At 30.0% G+C, this 24,302-nt stretch overlaps 1 protein-coding gene across 2 annotated transcripts; it reads right to left on the bottom strand.

Annotated features, from left to right (window-relative positions):
- Positions 1 to 1,782: 1,782 nt before the first annotated feature.
- On the bottom strand, positions 1,783 to 4,005 carry LOC139904094 (uncharacterized). Of its 2 annotated transcripts, none has more exons than XM_071886029.1 (3): positions 3,663 to 4,005; positions 2,681 to 2,778; positions 1,783 to 1,862 (listed from the first exon to the last, which is right to left on the bottom strand). In XM_071886029.1, exons 1-3 carry the CDS (start codon positions 3,907 to 3,909, stop codon positions 1,809 to 1,811), a joined length of 399 nt encoding a protein of 132 aa, XP_071742130.1. In that variant the 5' UTR covers positions 3,910 to 4,005; the 3' UTR covers positions 1,783 to 1,808. The 2 variants fall into 2 exon arrangements, with proteins under 2 accessions (XP_071742130.1, XP_071742131.1); XM_071886030.1 differs by having other exon boundaries at positions 1,813 to 1,902.
- Between the last annotated feature and the right edge of the window lie 20,297 nt (positions 4,006 to 24,302).

Raw genomic sequence — 24,302 nt, 5'->3', positions numbered from 1 at the left:
TTGTTTTATGATTATGGTGATGAATTGAATAACTTTGTGCCAAAAAGGTCAAAATGTTAGTACAGATTACTGAATACGGCCATTTCCCATTCCACCTTTTATGGCGACATCGACATTACTCCCAAAATGAACCTTTTTTTCCGTTCATGTTGGGTGCATTTTAGGTTATATCACATATTCACATGCAATTTCACATTTAGTCGTTTACTCATAGTTAAAAATCGATGTGACTTAATGAATGGCCGTGTATTTCTAACAAAAGCTCAATAATTTATTGATCTTTATGACTCTAGTCCGTATGTATACATCCCATACGACCTGTTTTTGACTTGAGTTAATCTAGGGTTCCTTCGATCTATGATAAGGTTGAAACTTAACTCTTGTTTATCAATAATTTGCTTAACTATAGTCCAAGCTCACACTTAGGAATTTATGATCCGAAACTGCACATTGATGGCAATTGCAACCCTTAGTAGATAAACGGAAATATAAGGTGTAAAAGTAAAATCGACAAAAACAAATTATGTTGTTATATCTAATCGGGGTAATTGATTTAGCCCACAACCAACTAAAGAGTTTTCTGTATTAATTTCATGATGTTGGGTCTACTAAGAATATGGTTAGAAAACTAACCAAATAAACAAACAATTAGGAAACCTGATATAAGTCCACTTCTTGCCACCTAAGAAGTGACTTTAGGATGCGTTGTATGGACCTCATTCAAGGGGTTTTACCACACGAGGACCGAGGTTTTTGTATAGATTCATCGTGGGGTTTCTTTCTCAGGCGCGGTAAGATTGTATTGGTTCGTCTCATGAAATGATCGGACTGATGGTTTCCGACATCGCATTCGGAACCCATCAGTGACTCCTAACCTCCATTCATAAAAAGGATGTGTTGTAGGGATGTTGCCACATTGAGTGACTTTAGGGTTAGGCAAAAATGGCAAAAGTGAAATGGCAATCGAGCTTTTCGAGGACATGAAGACGAAAGTTCATGTGGTATAAATATATATAATTGAAAGAGAAATCTGATTCTACATATCTATATAATGAATAATGTTTAGTCCAGGTTTCATGAACAAGTGATTGGATCATAAGCGGAACCCCCTAACTTACATTCACAAAGTAAACACTTAAAAGTACAAATTAATGGAAGTACAAATGCAATAAGAAAACATATGGCTAGATTCCATGCCAATCTTTTGGCAGTTGGTAACTAAACACAATGAGCATTATGAACCAAATTACATAACTCACTCATTATCATCCATCCTGGCACCAAAACCGTTAACAATAGCCATTCCCGTAATCATCTAGAGTGACTCAATATAATCCAACTAATAACCAAAGCACACTGGAGACATTATAAAGGTGTTCTTGCTCAAAAGACATTATAAAGGTGTTCTTGCTCAACGATACCTCTGTCCTGCAAAAATCGTATAAAATGATGAGATTTTCTTTGTTCGGATTACTTGGGAGAGCGAGTATTTTTACCCAGATGTACACGGTCTAACCGGATTATTCCGAGAGGCTACCATAAGTTTTGAACCTAAGATCTCTTGCGAGAATTTCAGGCCCAAGCTCTAAGTGACGGGTTTTAAATTGATAAGGTTTTCTCTGGTCAGGTTATCCGAGAGAGCGAGTATTTTTACTCTGACGCTGCCTAACTGGATTAAACCGTGACCGTTTTCAACCCTATACTGGCCACCACAAGATTAGAGCCACCACAAGATTAGAACCTGAGACCTCTAGGAAGGATTAATGGACCTCGACCACTAAGCTCTTACCTTTTGTTGTAAGCAAACGTTACACGCTTTGAGCTTTAGTGGATGCATCTTTGACTTGTGCGGCAACCTTGTCCTGTAGTTCATAATGTTTCACAAGGACTTTACATCAATACCTAATCAAAATATAGGTTAAAACCACGAAAGATGAACCATATATGAAATCTAGCTGGGAGTGGCAACATTCGTAATATCATGTAGGTTGGGTAAATGTCAAAACATGTTCCCTTTAGAATGGGTTGGGAGTAAACTGGGTATGTATATACAGTTAGGATGTCTAGTGATAACACTTTAGTCAGACAAATTATACCATCGAATTAATGTGTTTATATTCTTGATATTGCTGCATGAATAATCATTTATCTTATACTACAAAAAACTTAGATGCAGAAATCTATTTTGCATCTATCAGATTAAAGCTTATATTTTATATTTTTATATTAAAAATCAAAACAAAGAAGAAAATAAAGAACCGGAAGCAATTAACGCAATTAACTATATAACTGATAATATGAAGTAAATTTCAAGTGACTTAAATCCATTTGACCAATTTGATCCATCTGAAATATTCATTTTTAGTTAACGTAGTTTTATTGACCTGTTTGAAATTATAAATAACCAAGATGACATATTCATAAGTAAATGGGTGTGTGCCACCTCTTAAACACAGTTCAAAACATCATGTAAGAAAGTTTAACTTTTCAAGGCAGATCGCTTCGAATTGTCCGCTAGATCTATGACCGATAATGTACAGGTTATAATATTGCTTCATACGCAGATCATTTCTTTTCATTAATCTCTTGTTATCAGTTTAGTGATTAAAAATTTGCTCTTTAAATTGAGAGTATCTTCCTAACCAAGAAATAAAAATGATATAACAAAAAAAAAGCTTACCATTCCCTTGCTTTCATAGTAATCATCAAGAGCCCACTGATACTTTGATTGATTCAAACCAAACCAATGTGCTACATACACATCCAAACTTGAATGTGCTGCAAGGTAAATAAGCAATCAGTCAACCATAAAATGTAACGTATAAGAAGAAACTAACTACCCGTTTGGCTCACGGAATCCAATGGGATTCCGGCGTAATTGGATTTGAATTTAGACACGACGCGTGTCTAAATTCAATTCCAATTCTGCCGGAATCCCATTGGATTCCGTGAGCCAAACGGTGCCTAATAGTTAAAGCAAAAACACAATGTTTATGAGGGTGCTTCCCTTTTTATGCATTGCTAGTAATTCTCCATCACAAGCCAAAGATATCCAATTAACAAAGTTGAGTAACACAAAACAATAACAGAGATGCATATAAAAAAAGGGGTTGGTGATACGAATCAAACTGGTTCTTGTTCTAGATATCTAACCCTGACAACGATCATTATTGTACTTAAAATATCATGACCAACATAAAGCATTGTTGTTGTGTTCTGGTTTCTTGCAGGAAAACGGTCCAAAAATTCAAGAATAGGTGTTTATGGTCTATAACAATACAAGTGATTAAATTTTTCAACCCATAAAGCACTAGTTTTTACAAACAATGACAAAATAAAAACAAATAGCAACCAGCAGCAGTCCCATAACTTTAAATAATATCATTCAAACCGCAATCAACCTTGAATTATACACATAATGATTATAACCTTGCTTCTGTTTTTAATACAACTTTTTCCCACCTAAAGCTATATAGGAATAACAAAATAAATTAAGTTGAATTTGATCAGGGATTTTGCATGTATAGAAAACAACAGACTAATCAATTCATCAAATTAACTAATATCCAATTTTTCAATAACATTAAGTAAATTCAAATTTTATAAATATATAATAAATATAAATAATAAATAATATTATTATAAATATATATACTCCGTACCATTTTGAACTTTGGCAACTGCATCCCAGAAAAATCCACCTTTTGGTGAGGTGGGTTTATGGTACTGAACCGGCGGTGGCTGAACTGGAAGTGTAGCTTTCACCGGCATCGGAGAATTGTTATTTTTCTTTGGAGAATCGGAAACAGTGGTCGGAGATGGATCGGAAGTAGGAGTAATAAAGACAGTGTATGGACCCATCTTTCCGATAGTCGGCGGCGGTGTCGCCGGTTCATTAATGATGGGCATATTCGTAATTTTAAGTTAAGGGGTTTGAAAAGAAATAGATAAACAAGGGTTTTGTAGCAGCAGATCTAGATTGTTAAGAGAGAGCAAATAAAAAGAGGGTTTGGTTAGAGTTGGGGTGTGTTTGTTGTGTGTAACTGTTTATAAAATGGGTGGGACCCCTTTTCTGAACTCGGCTTGTTCATGGCTTTTGTTGCATTGAGATTACATTTTCACTTTAATTACTGTATCTTTCAAGAAATTCTTATTTTCTATTATGAACTTGTCAGAAATGATGGTCGCTAATTATCATAAGAATTTAAAGTTGAACAGTAATTATATGTACTATAAATATGTAGCATGTGATATTACATTTGATACACTTCTGATATATATTTCATATATACTCTCTCTCTCTTTATATCTTCTAATAATTATCAATAGTCCACAGTCAAAAATCAGGCCACTAAAGGTAGTTATAAGCCTACTGAATTATAACACGTCACTAAAGGTAGTTATAAGCCTGCTGAATTATAACACGTTATCAGCACGAAGTGCTCCATATAATCAAAGTTTATATAAGCAAGCACAAGTCACTAATCAAGGTAATAATAATAATAAAAAAAAATTCCTTTAACGCTATCTTCTATTATTTATTAGTAAGGTAAATATTATTATCATCATAACTAACATTTATATTTATGTTATATATGGTCGGTTATACCGCCTGAATTATATTTCTGTAATATAACTATTATTAACTTCACTAACATTTATATTTATGTTATATATGGTCAGTTATACCGCATGAATTATATTTCTGTAATCTAACTCTTATTAATTTCGCTAACATTTATATTTATGTTATATATGGTCGGTTATACCGCCTGAATTATATTTCTGTAATCTAACTCTTATTAACTTCACTAACATTTATATTTATGTTATCTAACATTTATGATTACTTATGCAATTAATCATTATTTATTTCATGCATACTAATGTTTATTCTTAAATTTATTATTTATGCATAATATGTTTATTCTCTTAATCTTCGTATTTATACTAAACATATTTATACTAAATGTATTTTATAGTAATTATATTTATACTAATAAAATTCTTTTATTAAAATTATTATTAATATAACGAGTACATAACAGTCGTTAACGTCAACTAACGACGTTACAACGGTCATATATACATAACGGTTGTTAACGTCAACTGACGACGTTACAACGACTATATTTTTCAAATATAAAATAAACGTATCCGTTTTCACATTTTCTCAAATCAATCTTCATTTTCTCAGATTACCACTCTCAATAAGTTTTTGTAAAGATGATTCACACAAGGATAATTTTTTCTATTATATTGGTCATATTAACTATCATCATTGTTGCTAATATACCACCGGGTGAACCTATATTCTATCATGCCCTTATGGTTTTATTATTTGTAATCATACCATTATTCTGTTGTTTGATACTTATGAATTTAAAATGATTCTAATTTCATGTTGTTAGAAATTGATTATGATTATAATTTATGTTGTTCATCTTTTTGAAAATAGAAAATGTCAAACTTATCAAAGCTTGAGTTTGATGCCCTAGACGTATCGAGAACAAACTACACATCATGGGTCATGGATGTAGAAATAAATCTTGGATCATTGGGTATTCAAGAAACTTTAAAAGAAAACAATACTTGTTCTGATCAAGATAAATTAAAATCAATTGCTTTTATTCGCAAATATATTGATATCACCTTAAAACATATGTATCTCACTATCAAAGATCCACATGTTTTATGGGAAAGTATCAAGAGTAGATTCGATAATCAAAAGGAAATATTACTCCCAGCTGCGAGGGAAGAATGGAGAAATCTAAGGTTCCAAGACTTTAAAAAAGTAAGTGAATACAGCTCGGCCATGTTCAAGATCCTTTCAAAGCTTCAATTCTGTGGCCAAGAAATAAGTGATGCTAATATGATGGAGAAAACTTTCTCCACAATGCATTCTGCAAATATTACTATACAAGAAAATTTAAGATTGCAGAATTAAAAAACTTTTTCCAAACTTCAAACTTATCTCTTAGTTGCAGAAGTGAATAAAGAATTACTGATGAAGAATCAAGAGTATCGTCCTACGGGTGCACTAGCATTTCCTGAAGCTAATGCCATTAACAATAATAATAATAAAAAATGCACCTGGACGAGGACGTGGGCGAGGTCGTGGTCATATTGGCCAAAACCATCATCATGAAAATTACCATAACAATAATAAAAATCATAACTATGTTCGAAATCACCCTTATGGTAATGGTCGTGGTGGTGGTCGTGGTCGTAATGGTTACGGTAGTCGTGGTCGTGGACAAAGAAATAATAATCCACAAAATTATAAATTTCAACCACTATACAATCCCACAAATCATAATGTTGAAGGAAGCTCTTCAAAGAATATAAAAGATTCTTGTTATCGATGTGGTAAAATTGGCCATTGGTCTAAAAACTGTCGAACAAATCAATATTCTGTTAATCAATATCAGGAATCCCTAAAAGGAAAAGGAAAAGAGGCAAACCTTGTGGATGACCTTGATACAAAAATTACTGAGCCAACAAGTGAATACTTTAATGAATAAATTTTCTGTTATATGTCCATATCAAATAAATGGATGTAGATTTACGATCTATACCATATCTACTTACCTATATATTTCCTTATTATGTACTTTCGTTTATAACATATTTTTGAATGTAATATATTGATGAATTATGTTCTCATTATTTATTTCTCATATTTTGAAGTTCATGATGTACACTACTGAAGTGCAAAATCAGTCAAATGGTGGGAATCTTTGTATTGCAGACAGTGGTACCACACACACTATACTCAAATCTAAAAAATATTTCACTGATTTTAAAGCAACAGAAGGAACGGTACATACTATATCAGGTCCTGCAGATTTAATAAAAGGAATGGGAAAAGCAAAATTCATATTACCAAATGGTACATATTTTCTGATAAAAAATGCCTTATTTTCTCCCATGTCAAAGAGAAATTTGTTAAGCTTCTCTGACATATACAAAAATGGATATGATTATCAGTCAGTGACTACAGAAAATGATAAATATTTAAGTATCACTGACAAGAAGCATGTGATTGAAAAACTACCAAGACTTAGTTCTGGTTTACATTATACATATATAAATGTACCAGAAACACACATGATAGTTATTGAAAAGGCATGTGATCCTGTAATGATCAAACTGTGGCATGAAAGATTAGGCCACCCAGGATCAACAATGATGAAAAGAATAATTCAAAATACACATGGACATCTATTTACGGATCAAAAGATCCCTCATGATGCAATTATCCCATGTACATCATGCTCACTTGGAAAAGTGATAATAAGACCATCACCTCTTAAGGTTGAAAAAGAATCACCAATATTTCTTGAAAGAATTCAAGGTGATATATGTGGACCAATTCATCCACCATGTGGACCATTTAGATATTTCATGGTCCTAATAGACGCATCTAGTAGATGGTCTCATGTTTGTCTATTATCAAGTCGAAACATGGCATTTGCAAAATTTCTTGCTCAAATTATTAAATTGAGAGCACATTTCTCTGATTATACTATTAAAAGGGTGAGATTGGATAATGCTGGTGAGTTTACATCTCAAGCATTTAATGATTTTTGCATGTCTATTGGGATTGTTGTTGAACATCCTGTTGCCCATGTGCATACACAAAATGGTTTAGCTGAATCACTAATTAAACGATTGCAGTTAATAGCTAGACCATTGATAATGAGAACAAAACTCCCACTATCTGTATGGGGTCATGCAATTTTACATGCTGCATCATTAATTCTCATTAGACCAAGTGCAAGTCATACATATTCTCCCTTGCAACTTGCTTTTGGTTATCAGCCAAATATTTCTCACCTTAGAACATTTAGTTGTGCAGTTTATGTTCCTATCTCACCACCACAACGCACTAAAATAGGTCCTCAAAGAAGGATGGGAATATATGTTGGATATGAAACATCTTCAATCATAAGATATATTGAACCCATAAAGGGTGATGTTTTTACAGCACGTTTTGCTGATTGTCACTTTAATGAAACATTGTTCCCTAGATTAGGGGGAGAAATAAAAAATAAAGAAAATGATGTTTCATGGTGTGAACCTCAATTAATGTATCTTGATCCTCGCACAAAAGAATGCGAGACCGAAGTTCAAAAAATAATGCATATGCAAGAACTTGCGAATAAATTGCCTGATGCATTTACAGATACAAAAAGAGTGACTAAATCATATATACCAGCAGCAAATGCTCCAGCTCGAATTGAAATTCCAAAAGCTGGCAATAATGTCACTCTTGAGTCTTTGCCGCGCCAGAAACGTGGGAGACCAATTGGTTCCAAAGATAAAAATCCTCGAAAAAGAAAATCAGCTGATAATGAGGTAAAATAAAGTGTTCAAGAAGAACCACAAATCAATACTCCTTCTGCAGAGGAGATTGATGAAGTCAATACGAAATTTTCAATCAATTATGCACATTCAAAAATATCATGGAACCGAAATGAAATGAAAAATCTTGATGAGATATTTTCATATAATGTTGCATATAACATCATGAATGATGATGATGATCCAGAACCAAAATCTGTCATGGAATGTCAAAATAGACATGATTGGGATCATTGGAAAGGAGCAATACGAGCTGAATTTGAATCGCTCAATAAAAGAAAAGTTTTCGGATCTATCATTCTCACACCTAAAGATGTGAAACCTGTGGGATATAGACGGGTTTTTGTGCGAAAAAAATGAGAAAAATGAAGTTACAAGGTATAAAGCTAGACTTGTAGCTCAAGGTTTTTCTCAAAGACCAGGAATTGATTATGAGGAAACTTATTCTCCTGTTATGGATGCAATTACTTTTAGATACTTAATCAGCCTGGCAGTTTCTAAAAATTTAGAAATGCATCTCATAGATGTTGTGATTGCTTATCTATATGGATCACTTGATAGTGATATATATATATATATATATATATGAAGATACCTGAAGGATTTAAGGTATCAGAAGCAACCAATGCAAAACCCAAAGAAATGTACTCAATCAAGTTACAAAGGTCTTTATATGGGTTGAAACAATCGGGTCGCATGTGGTATAAACGATTAAGTGATTACTTGATAAGCAAAGGGTATACCAATAATCTCATTTGCCCATGTGTATTTATTAAGAAAACAACATCCGAATATGTGATCATAGGCGTTTATGTTGATGATCTTAACATCATAGGTACAAATAAAGAGATCCATGAAGCCATTCAACTTCTAAAGAAAGAATTTGAAATGAAAGATCTCGAAAAAACCAAGTATTGCCTTGGTTTGCAGATTGAGCATATGCCTAATGGTTTACTTGTACATCAAACAACTTATACAGAAAATATTTTAAAATGTTTCAATATGGACAAGGCAAAACCATTAAGTACTCATATGGTTGTTAGATCACTTAATGTTGACACTGATCCATTTCGTCCCTGTGAAGATCATGAAGATATCCTGGGACCAGAACTACCATATCTTAGTGCAATTGGAGCTCTTATGTATCTTACAAATTGTACAAGACCTGACATTTCTTTTGCAGTTAATTTGTTGGCAAGGTTCATCTCAGCTCCTACCAAAAGACACTGGAATGGGATCAAACACATATTTCGATACCTTTGAGGAACTACTGATTTAGGATTATTTTATTCTAACGAATCAAAACAAGATTTGGTTGGTTATGCAGATGCAGGTTATTTATCTGATCCACATAAATCTAAATCTTAAACTGGATATGTATTCCTAAATGGAGGTACCGCAATATTATGGCGTTCTCGAAAACAAACACTTGTTGCAACATCATCAAATCATGCCGAAGTGATTGCATTACATGAAGCTACTCGAGAATGTTTTTAGTTGAGATCAATGACACAACTCATTACTGATTCTTGTGGACTAGAACGCGATAAAAGTCCAACAACTATCTATGAAGATAATGCAGCTTGCATAGCACAGATGAAAGAAGGGTATATCAAAAGTGACCGAACAAAACACATACCTCCTAGATTCTTCTCATATACTCAAAATCTCATTAAGGATAACCAGATCGATATGAGATATGTTCAATCTAGCAATAACTAGGCTGATCTTTTCATCAAAGCACTTCCCACTGCTATTTTCAGAAAATACGTTCACAATATTGGCATGAGGCATGTTCAAAAGATGTAACAGCTCAGCGATGTCTACTTGAGGGGGAGTCAACTCTATACTGCACTCTTTTTTCCTTAGCTAAAGTTTTTATCCCACTGGATTTTTCTTTGGCCAAGGTTTTAACGAGGCAGTACTAGTTGATCTCTAATGAAAATAAATTGTCATCCAAGGGGGAGTGTTATGAACTTTTCAAAAATGATGGCTGCCAATTATCATAAGAATCCAAAGTTGAACAGTAATTATATGTACTATAAATATGTACCATGTGATATTACATTTGATACACTTCTGATATATATTTCATATATACTCTCTCTCTCTCTCTATATATATATATATATATCTTCTAATAATTATCAATAGTCCACTGTCAAAAACCAGGCCACTAAAGGTAGTTATAAGCCTACTGAATTATAACACGTCACTAAAGGTAGTTATAAGCCTACTGAATTATAACATTTCCTTCATTTTCATTTTCATTTCTTTATCTTTTAGACTATACAAGTATATTTGCTTAAGAGTTTTTTTTTTTTTTTTTTTAGCATACAGCTTTTAAAAAAAAATCTAATACTGAATAAAAAGTTTCGTTTTGTTAAAAAGAGTTTAAAACTTTTATACGATGAAAAAACAAGAAGCTAAAAGTTAATAGCGGTGTGCTTGGCAAAACTAGTTATTAACTTATAACTAGTAGTTTTTAACTGTTAACTGATAGCTTTTAATTGTTTATATATATTTATCTGTTTGACAAAGTAGCTGTCTAACGACCCGTCCTAATCCATCAGGACGAATACATTATATTTGGTTACATCGCGAGGTACTTGACCTCTATATGATACAATTTTATAAACATTGCATTCGTTTTTAAAAGACAAACTTTCATTACATCGAAAGTTGACGGCATGCATACCATTTCATAATATATCCAACTATAATTGACTTAATAATAATCTTGATGAACTCAACGACTCGAATGCAACGTCTTTTGAAATATGTCATGAACGACTCCAAGTAATATCTCTAAAATGAGCAAATGCACAGCGGAAGATTTCTTTAATACCTGAGAATTAACATGCTTTCAAGTGTCAACCAAAAGGTTGGTGAGTTCATTAGTTTATCATAATCAATCATTTCCATAATTTTAATAGACCACAAGATTTCATTTTTTCCAAAAATATACATCTCATATCAGGCATTTCGCAAACTGCATAGAGATAAAAATCATTCATATGGTGAACACCTGGTAACCGACCTTAACAAGATGCATATAGAATATCCCCATCATTCCGGGACACCCATCGGACATGATAAAATTGAAGTACTAAAGCATTCCAAATTCCAGAATGGGGGTTGTTAGTTCCTGTAGATCTACCTTTAGGATTTGCATCAATTAGGGGGTCTGTTCCCTAATTCTTAGGCTACCAAGCTAAAAGGGGCATATTCGGCTTCGATCCATTCAACCATATAATGTAGTTTCAATTACTTGTGTCTATTTCGTAAAACAGTTATAAAAATAGCGCATGTATTCTCAGTCCCAAAAATATATATTGCAAAAGCATTTAAAAAGGGAGCAAATGAAACTCACCTAATGTATTTTGTAGTAAAAATACATATGACTATATTGAAAAATGCAGGGTTGGCCTCGGATTCACGAACCTATATCATTTGTATATTTATTAATATACATAATTGTAATCGAACAATATATATATGAATTTATTAGTTATATCCTTTTTGTATTAATAGTATATATATGTTTCATATATTCATTTTGTATATAAAAATATTAATTTTTGTTATTTTATAAGTATTAAATATATCATTTATATATATATTAAAATATATACTCGTAGTCGAATAAATCTGTTTATTATTAGAAATGTATTTGTTATATCAATAATTTATAAATTTTTATTATTTATTTATATATATACATTTCTTTTTTTATATATAATAACATTAATATAGCTAAGTTATGCAATATATTATTGTATGTATAATCTTTATTTATATACTTATAATCTTAACAACGTCATTAAGACTAAAATAATAATGGTATAGATAATACTGATAATAATAATAATGTTAGAAATAATAGGAATGATAGTTTTTATAGAATCTTAATACTTATATGATAATACTAATATTTAATATCAAATATTCATTCTAATACTAACAATAATGATACTTAATAATGTTAATAATAATAATGATAATTTTATGATAATAATAATGTTAATAATAATAATACTAACAATCCTAAAATGATACTAATACTAATATTAATGAACATAATAATTTTTATTATTTTCTTAATAATAATAATAATAGTTATGATACTTTTAACTATGTTAACGATACTAATTATAATACCTATACCTATAATAATTATAATGCTAGTAGTATTAACAATAACTAATAATAATACAATAATAATTTTAACAACAATAATAATAATACTAATGATAATAATAACAATAATGAAAATGATAATAATAATAATAATAATAATAATAATAATAATAATAATAATAATAATAATAATAATAATAATAATAATAATAATAATAAAAATTGAGAACTACCTTATGAGCTTGTCCTAAAAAAAAAACGCCCTGAACCGGGCTCGAACCCGAGACCTCTCGTTCACCCGCTCAATGAAAGGACCCGTTCATATACATTATAAACGATTCACAATAGTTGATTACATTGCGAGGTATTTGACCTCTATATGATACATTTTACAAACATTGCATTCGTTTTTAAAAGACAAACTTTCTTTACATCGAAAATTGACAGGCATGCATACCATTTCATAATATCCACTATCCAACTATAAATTGATTTAATAATAATTTTGATGAACTCAATGACTCGAATTCAACGTTCTTCGAAATATGCTATGAAAGACTCCAAGTAATATCTTTAAAATGAGCAAATACACAGCGGAAGATTTCTTTAACACCTGAGAATAAACATGCTTTAAAGTGTCAACTAAAAGGTTAGTGAGTTCATTAGTTTATCATAATCATTTATTTCCATCATTTTAATAGACCACAAGAATTTCATTTCCAGTTCTCATAAATATACGTCCCATGCATAGAGACAAAAATAATCATTCATATGGTGAACACCTGGTAACCGACATTAACTAGATACATATAAGAATATCCCCTATCATTCCGGGATCCTCCTTCGGACATGATATAAATTTTGAAGTACTAAAGCATCTGGTACTTTGGATGGGGTTTGTTAGGCCCAATAGATCTATCTTTAGGATTCGCGTTAATTAGGGTGTTTGTTCCCTAATTCTTAGATTACCAGACTTTAATAAAAAGGGGCATATTCGATTTCGATAATTCAACCATAGAATGTAGTTTCAATTACTTGTGTCTATTTCGTCAAACATTTATAAAAGCGCATGTATTCTCAGTCCCAAAAATATAAAGGGTAAAAAGGCAAATGAAACTCACCATACTGTATTTCGTAGTAAAAATACATATAACGTCATTGAACAAGTGCAAGGTTAGCCTCGGATTCACGAACCTAAATTAATTATATATATTTATGTGTTGATCAATATTTGTCTAACAAATTAGGTCAAGTCATAGTGTACCACAATCCTAATGCTCGAGACTAATATGCAAAAGTCAACAAAAGTAAATTTGACTCAAAATAATTTCCAAAAATCTATACATGATTAATATATAGTTTAAATATCGTCGTTTTATATTTTTAAATATTTTTAAAAGATTTATTAGAGTAAATAATATAATTTATTTATTAATAAATAAAATTTTATATTAAATTTATATAATAAAATATACTTTTATATATATTAAGTAATAAAATTTATAGGGTTCATTTAATATCATAAAGATAATATGATAGGTATTATTAAAGTAAGTTATTACACGTAGTAAAATATGTTTGTATCACATATTTATTTGATAAAATAATATCTATAATGATAGTAAGTAAAAGTTGTATTATTATTTTGTAATAATAATTATTATTATAAAAATATCAATATTTATAATTACTAAGATGACATTATGATAAAACGATAATTCTAATTATGATAACTTTAATCTTTACGATAATTTTTAATATTATCTTTAAAATAATAATTCTATTTAAAATAATAACAATAATGATATTTTATAGTAACAATGACATTTCTATAAAAATAATAATTTTTGTTAAAATGATAGTTTTAATACTAACGATACTTTTAATAATAACACTAATGATAAAAAATAATAAGAACGATAATTTTATCTAAATCAATATCTTATAATATTTTAATTTCATCATGATACTCTTACTCATTATTTCCTAATCGTTTCGTTTAATAGCTTTTAATCGTCTTTTATATCGTGTTCATAATAATGATAATAATAGTAATCAAAATAATTAAGTGTTACAAATATTTGTTTTAATTACACTAATATTAGTAATGATAGTTACTATAACATTACTAACGATAATACTAATAATATCTTAATGATAATATAGTAATAATAATAATAACAATAACAATAACCATTTTTAAATAATGATATATATATTAATAATGATAATAATAATAATAATAATAATAATAATAATAATAATAATAATAATAATAATAATAATAATAATAATAATAATACTAATAATTGGATAATAATAATAATACTAATTATAACTTTAACGATAATAACGATAGTAATAATAAAAAAAATAACAATTTTTAATGATTAATCCCTTTTATTGATAAAGATAATAATAATGATAATAATAAGATAAAACTAGAACGACGATAAAAACGACGATAATAATAATCATTTTTAATAAAAATATTAAAAATTCAATTGATTATAACTTCTAATCCGTTCATCGAAACCATTCTATATCTAAAGGAAAAGTTCTTAATTTTTCGCTAAGGGCAATATCAAAAGGGCAATATCAAAAGTACAAGCATGCATAATCCTAAATACTCGAACACTAGTCAGGGATACACTATTAGTATGTAAAAGTTAAATTATGAGTACTCACATATCAATATTGAGATTCAATATTGCAGGAAAGGTACGTAGACGCAACGGAAATGATAAACACTATATTGACATCACGAGCATACCCATGAACCATACCCAATCACCTCTATAGCTATAACCCATAATTTCCTTAATCCTATCCTACTCGAAAAACAATTTCGAAATCACTCGGACAGCACTCCGTCGTAATATTTTATGTATACTAATAATATCTTAAAATAATACGGAGTAAATATATATATGTAAATCGATTGAGAGAGTTTAGAGAAAAATATTTTCAAGTTTCTATGAAATAATGAAACCTATTGAATTCTATTTATAATAGATTTTTGAATTATTAAAGTGAATTATTAAAGTGAATTATTAAAGTATGAATTATTAAAGTGAATTATTAAAGTATGAATTATTAAAGTGAATTATTAAAGTATGAATTATTAAAGTATGAATTATTAAAGTGAATTATTAAAGTATGAATTATTAAAGTGAATTATTAAAGTTAAAGTAAAGTAAAAATAAAGTAAAGGTAAAGTTTAAGTGTAGTAAAAGTATAAAACTATGTACGTATAATACGCGTATAAATATATATAATATTAATTTAAATCGTTATATATATTTAATAAAATAAAATATAAATATCGTTATCTTTATCATTCTAGTTAAGTAATGAGTTGTCAAAAGTGGTTCTAAATATTTATAAAAGTTATATACGTTTTAATAATAAAATTCTTTTTAAACTGAAAACATTTTTGCACGTTTGAAACTAAATAGATCAATCGAGTCTTTATGAGATTCAATCTTCCACTATCCTTTGTCTAGTTCTCAATGATTGACAATTTGTTCTTATTTATAAATCACTTTACCATTTTCCGAATATTGTTAAAATGAAAAGATTTCTCAAATCAACGTAGGCCTTTCAACAGGGACTTGTAATCATAATTCAATATATCTGATAATTCAATCATTTGATCTTATCTTCTAATTCCATTGATAAACATTTTGAAACAGATACAATCATGTAAAGTATTTAATATAATATTTTATTTACGTTTCAAGTTATAATATATATACACATATACATATATAATCATATTCGTTTAATGGTTCATGAATCGTTAGAACTTGGTCGAGGTTGAATGAATGTATGAACATAGTTTAAAATTCTTGAAATTTAACTTAACAAATATTGCTTATCGTGTCGGAAACATATAAAGATTAAAGTTTAAATTTGGTTGGAAATTTCTGGGTTGTCACAGTACCTACCCGTTAAAGAAATTTCTTCCCGAAAGTTGAGTGGAAAGGTCGTGAATGATAATAAGTATGTTTTCATGATGCATACGGGCTGAAAATTAGAGTTTTATCATCAGCGAATAATTTGGATAAACAATCCATTTATATGAAGAGTACGAATAAAGCTAACATAGAAGAGTGAAATGAGTAAGTGTAGATTCATCTCATCATTTGACGTAGATATGATTGATTCCCAGATTTCAAGGGATTTGAAGAAAATCTTCTTAATAAGATTTGACTCTCCGGTAATCAAGGAAATTAGGATCCGCTTTAAATGCGATCGTCCATTTTAATTGTTCTGTCGGAGATTTTCTTATAAATTCACCTCCTTCGTTTTCTTACAACTCACACCTTATGCAAGTCCCTAGACATCTACCCACGTCCATTGCAGGTACAACAGTTTATGGGCCACCATGATTGCTCGTTATTATCCTATCCATGTTTGTATATGGTTACAGGAACTGCAGGATTGAGATTTAGATGTTTAACTATGTTAGACTTAGTCAGACGTACGAGTGAAGCCTCACTAATACGGCTGACAGGCTCATATGCACGGTTGATGCTGAGCTAAGTCACAATTACAACCTAAATGAGAAGACACGAGTGAGTGATCACCCGTACGGCTGATGAAGCCAACTCATACGTGTGATGAATGAATCGTATGGGTGAGTCAACAGCAGGGGTATATAAAGTCTTATGTTCTTCATTTTAGGTTAAGCCTCTCATTTGTTACACACACTCAGATCTAGTGAGCTCCTCCGATTCTCTCTCAGTCCAAATCACCCAGGTGGTGAATAATATCTCTAGGTGTTGATCTAATCACACTTGATTTAGTTGTGGTTTGACAAAATTAATCAAAAAAAAAACTTAACTTATTCACTAGAGGGTTTGATTCACTTATTCCGCCATTGTGTGAGTTAAATCTGTTGATTTCTAAGTTCCTAGTCATGTTTCATCACCTTCTATTCTTTCCCCCTCAACTCATATTTTAAAGTATTCATCAATATGCTCCATCCAGTTCTGATTCTCGATATACTTCTAACTTTCATATCGGTCATTCTTCTTTTTCATCTACCGCCGAAATCTATTTACTTCTACTATACTCTTGGGTTTATAGTGTTTCTAGTTCTCCCGTGTCTTTATATTGCTATATGCATCGATATATATGGTTTATAATTTCTGGTTTGTCGTTGGGCTTTATATGTTCCCTTATATTTCAAAGTCTCTGCTTCTGTCTTCTATAATCATTATCATTCACAGTTAATGCTCTCTTTTATTTGCTGCAATTTATACCCCAATTTCTATTTCGGAGTTTTGTCCTTTCGTTTCTTCTTCTTGCGATTAAGCACCGCTTGTAATGGTCCATAATTTAAAGATATGAATTTCAGAATGAACATTGTTAATGTTCTAGGAAGGAAATTGTGATGGCATGATCTTGACTTGTCAAATTACTAGAATACCTTGGAAAAGGCCGAATCATCAAGAAATATTTTCTTGGTATTTTAGAGGTTAAATAGAATACAAGAGTCGTATAACATGGCACATGATGATGTTATGATCTGTGAATCATCACGTTCCATTTAGAAACTCAGCATGACTTACTGTAATATAATCACATTGATCAAGTGTCATTATATTATACTAATTCATGCTTCAGTTCCCAACACTACTTCAAAATATTCCTATTTTAAACTTGAATGTTTTAGAATTTAGAAACTAAAATAGTTTCTTTTATGATGTAATACAGATAGCGCGAAGAGGTAAATAATTTCAAATAAGAAAAATTAAGAAAATATCTTCAGAAATATGGAGGATATTTATAATGAAAGATATGATGATATTTTAGAATTTCTAATATCAGAGGATGATGAAGAATATTGTTCGCAGGGGTTTAGAGTCAGGAGCAAGGTATTCGTTAATGACTTCAGCAGGTACTGAATCATTTGGATCCTTTGAAGTCAGGTTCAGTCTTTGTAATTTGTCCACAGCCTCCTTCCTACTTTGCTCAATCCGTTTTTCAGTTCCAAAACTTCTCTTTTTCTGCGCTTTGCCAGCACACTTCATCATTATCATCCAGCTTTTACCGTTTAAAGTCGTTTATAGTTTTTTTGCTGCTTCATCTGCATTTTTTCCATTTTCGGAGAACCAATTCGTAGTTCGGAGTGTTTATCAGAAACTTCACATTCAAATTAAGTCCAGAAGATAGACGTTATATATACACATATAACTGTTGGCGTAGACATACTGCGAGATTTCAAAATACTGATTGCTAATTCCCAATGATTCGTATGGCAATTCTCATTACAAGATGCGAATGAGTAAATGATGGGGTTTCAATGAATAATTATAATGACTTTTTGGAGAGGCTAAAGTCAAAGGGTAATGAAGTTGTTGGTACATCTGCTAATAATGTGGTGGAATGTAAAAGGTTTCCTAGTAACGATAGTGTATATCTCAAGGTTATAATAAGGTTAGTCTAACTGAAAAGTCGAAGTTGACTTGCTGGAGCTGTGACAAAACTGGCTACTTTAAATAGGAGTCACAAAGTTATTTTTGCTAATAAATGCCAAAGAATCTGACGCGGATACGTTGTTTAAACTTTTACTTTGGTTTCAAGAGTTTTTCGGGTACATAACTGTGGGTAACATGTGGTTGGATCATCATCTCGATTGCTCATCATTTGAAGTGTCTTCGAAAAGTTTCGAAGGGTTTGAATACAGATTGTAATCATTAACATACATTCGATGTTCTAACACAGTTTTGAAGTCAAAATATAGCTTGTGAAAGATGTAAGGATCTAAGAGTGATGATTTTGGTCATATCTCAAGTTGAATTTTGAGATTTCAAAATCAGAATATATAATTAAATTTTGAATGAGTATGGTTGTTGTGATTTCTATAAAAGAATGTATATTGTTGTAAAAGTAGGGAGTATAATGGATGATTTGCTGAATCAGATTCGAAGAATGTAACATATTAATTGTGAATTTATATATCTCTCGGGTATTACCTACCCGTTAAAAAAAATTTCACAATTAATATTTTGTACAAAAGAATTTTATTAGTCTTTATGAAAATATATATATATGTATATTTTCTTCAGATGTAACATAGATTTAATGAGTTAATGTTAAATTAAACTCATTTGATTTACGGTTGAAACTAGAATTGAATAATCCCTAAAGGCTTTAAAAAGTACATAACTTTTACGCAGTATTTCTTTAATGACATTGAAATTATGAATCAATACTTCGTTATTTGTTGATGTATGATGTTCGGTTCGTGGAATTCTTGTGAATTTCGCAAAGTACGAATGATGTTATCTGAAAAGTTTCGGGTACATCGATGATGAAAGTGTAAAGTCAAATATATACTTGATTTATTATGAATTGGAATTTGTTGAATTGCGACAGAGATTGTAGTTAACGCTGGTTAATTTACGGCCGAAGGACGTACATTATTGTATATTTGTAATATGAATTAACCGAGTAGTTAAGATTCACACACAATAGCTTAGCACGGAAAGATTTATTTCAATATATATATATATATATATATATATATATATATATATATATATATATATATATATATATATAATATACATATAATTTCTTCAAAGGGAATGAGTTAATTCTTCATAACTCGTTGATACAATATACACGTTATTGATTCGTAATGATGTCCACAGCGATTCTTGAACTGACGGAGTTTGTGATGTTATCGGTGTTGTTGATTCGGATGTTGATTGTACTGACGATGCTGGTAATGCTGACGGTACTGTTGATGCTGTTGGTAAAGCAAGTTTAGCTTGTTAATCACACACCATTTTTGTCAGGGTTTCTACTCTTCCTTCTATCATTTTGGTTCGCTTAACTGATTTATGGTTAGGGCTAGATTAGATAATCTCTAAGACTTTAGATATTATATAATCGCCTCGGAAATGTTTCTCCAATGAAGTTATGAATTAATACTTCGTCAGTTATTGTTGTTGGTACTCCTTGGTATCTATGGTGCGTATGACGTTGATGCTCGTGGGACAGATTGTGAAGTTGAGGTTTACGACGCGGTTGTGGTTGAAGGTGGTAATGGTACTGTTGGCGTTGATGATGGTGGTACTGGTTATGCTGCTGATGCTGCTGCTGGTGTTTGTAATCTCTGCACCATATTCTCCAAAGCCACTACCCGAGCGTGAAGCTCGTCGACTTCTTCTATTACACCGGGGTGATTTTCGGTTCGGACGAGCGGATAAATAAAATCTAAAATTTGATGTAATATATAATCGTGACGAGATACTCTGGAAATGAGCGAGAAAATGGTGTTTCAGACAGGTTCGCCGGTAAGTGCTTCAGGTTCTTCGTCAAGAGGGCAATGTGGTGGATGGAAGGGATCACCTTCTTCTTGTTTCCAATGATTGAGGAGGCTACGAACCCATCCCCAATTCATCCAGAATAGGTGATGACTGATTGGTTGATCTATTCCGGTCACACTGCTTTTGGAGCTTGAATGGGATTCCATTTCGGAATCTGAGTGATTTGAACTGATGACGAATTCCATTTCGTACGATTGAATAAAGGATTTTTTTTCCGATATGAAATGATTTTGGCTAACGGATGGTATTCTAATTACATAGAATATATATATATATATATATATATATATATATATATATATATATATATATATATATATATATATATATATATATATATATATAGATCAAAAGATTTCGTAGATTACGGAGGACTTTGCGGGATATGTCAGGCAAAGTTTAAAGTAACAGATATGATAAGATATGATTTAGCAGATATGCTAAGATATGAATTTTTATCTATACACTATTCATGCAAACAATGCAGCAAGACGTGTCTTAGACTAAAAATGATAAGCAGGTAATTTCCTAAGGATGATAAGTAGTTAATTTTCATAACAAAATGATAAGAAAAACTTTTGACATGCAGACACGGTCGAAGTCCAGACTCACTAATGCATCCTATCGACTTATCAGTTAGATACACTAATGCAGACCTGGTTCGCTAAGACCACCGCTCTGATACCAACTGAAAGGACCCGTTCATATACATTATAAACGATTCACAATAGTTGATTACATTGCGAGGTATTTGACCTCTATATGATACATTTTACAAACATTGCATTCGTTTTTAAAAGACAAACTTTCTTTACATCGAAAATTGACAGGCATGCATACCATTTCATAATATCCACTATCCAATTATAAATTGATTTAATAATAATCTTTGATGAACTCAATGACTCGAATGCAACGTTCTTCGAAATATGCTATGAAAGACTCCAAGTAATATCTTTAAAATGAGCAAATGCACAGCGGAAGATTTCTTTAACACCTGAGAATAAACATGCTTTAAAGTGTCAACCAAAAGGTTGGTGAGTTCATTAGTTTATCATAATCATTTATTTCCATCATTTTAATAGACCACAATAATTTCATTTCCAGTTCTCATAAATATACGTCCCATGCATAGAGACAAAAATAATCATTCATATGGTGAACACCTGGTAACCGACATTAACTAGATACATATAAGAATATCCCCTATCATTCCAGGATCCTCCTTCGGACATGATATAAATTTCGAAGTACTAAAGCATCCGGTACTTTGGATGGGGTTTGTTAGGCCTAATAGATCTATCTTTAGGATTCGCGTCAATTAGGGTGTCTGTTCCCTAATTCTTAGATTACCAGACTTTAATAAAAAGGGGCATATTCGATTTCGATAATTCAACCATAGAATGTAGTTTCAATTACTTGTGTCTATTTCGTCAAACATTTATAAAAACGCATGTATTCTCAGTCCCAAAAATATAAAGGGTAAAAAGGAAAATGAAACTCACCATACTGTATTTCGTAGTAAAAATACATATAACGTCATTGAACAAGTGCAAGGTTGGCCTCGGATTCACGAACCTAAATTAATTATATATATTTATGTGTTGATCAATATTTGTCTAACAAATTAGGTCAAGTCATAGTGTACCACAATCCTAATGCTCGAGACTAATTTGCAAAAGTCAACAAAAGTAAATTTGACTCAAAATAATTTCCAAAAATCTATACATGATTAATATATAGTTTAAATATCGTCGTTTTATATTTTTAAATATTTTTAAAAGATTTATTAGAGTAAATAATATAATTTATTTATTAATAAATAAAATTTTATATTAAATCTATATAATAAAATATACTTTTATATATATTAAGTAATAAAATTTATAGGGTTCATTTAATATCATAAAGATAATATGATAGGTATTATTAAAGTAAGTTATTACACGTAGTAAAATATGTTTGTATCACATATTTATTTGATAAAATAATATCTATAATGATAGTAAGTAAAAGTTGTATTATTATTTTGTAATAATAATTATTATTATAAAAATATCAATATTTATAATTACTAAGATGACATTATGATAAAACGATAATTCTAATTATGATAACTTTAATATTTACGATAATTTTTAATATTATCTTTAAAATAATAATTCTATTTAAAATAATAACAATAATGATATTTTATAGTAACAATGACATTTCTATTAAAATGATAATTTTTGTTAAAATGATAGTTTTAATACTAACGATACTTTTAATAATAATAGTAATGATAAAAAATAATAAGAACGATAATTTTATCTAAATCAATATCTTATAATATTTTAATTTCATCATGATACTCTTACTCATTATTTCCTAATCGTTTCGTTTAATAGCTTTTAATCGTCTTTTATATCGTGTTCATAATAATGATAATAATAGTAATCAAAATAATTAGGTGTTACAAATATTTGTTTTAATTACACTAATATTAGTAATGATAGTTACTATAACATTACTAACGATAATACTAATAATTATCTTAATGATAATATAGTAATAATAATAATAACAATAACAATAACCATTTTTAAATAATGATATATATATTAATAATGATAATAATAATAATAATACTAATAATAATAATAATAATAATAATAATAATAATAATAATAATAATAATAATAATAATAATAATAATTGGATAATAATAATAATACTAATTATAACTTTAACGATAATAACGATAATAATAATAATAAAAAATAACAATTTTTAATGATAAATCCCTTTTATTGATAAAGATAATAATAATGATAATAATAAGATAAAACTAGAATGACGATAAAAACGACGATAATAATAATCATTTTTAATAAAAATATCGAAAATTCAATTGATTATAACTTCTAATCCGTTCATCGAAACCATTCTATATCTAAAGGAAAAGTTCTTAATTTTTCGCTAAGGGCAATATCAAAAGGGCAATATCAAAAGTACAAGCATGCATAATCCTAAATACTCGAGCACTAGTCAGGAATACACTATTAGTATGTAAAAGTTAAATTATGAGTACTCACGTATCAATATTGAGATTCAATATTACAGGAAAGGTACGTAGACGCAACGGAAATGATAAACACTATATTGACCTCACGAGCATACCCATGAACCATACCCAATCACCTCCATAGCTATAACCCATAATTTCCTTAATCCTATCCTACTCGAAAAACAATTTCGAAATCACTCGGACAGCACTCCGTCGTAATATTTTATGTATACTAATAATATCTTAAAATATTACGGAGTAAATATATATATGTAAATCGATTGAGAGAGTTTAGAGAAAAATATTTTCAAGTTTCTATGAAATAATGAAACCTATTGAATTCTATTTATAATAGATTTTTGAATTATTAAAGTGAATTATTAAAGTGAATTATTAAA

The sequence above is a fragment of the Rutidosis leptorrhynchoides genome, chromosome 4 (assembly GCF_046630445.1).
Source record: "Rutidosis leptorrhynchoides isolate AG116_Rl617_1_P2 chromosome 4, CSIRO_AGI_Rlap_v1, whole genome shotgun sequence".
NCBI classification, from domain to species: domain Eukaryota; kingdom Viridiplantae; phylum Streptophyta; class Magnoliopsida; order Asterales; family Asteraceae; genus Rutidosis; species Rutidosis leptorrhynchoides.
Note: the sequence above shows the minus strand (reverse complement) of the source record. Positions and strands in the feature narration are given on the sequence as shown.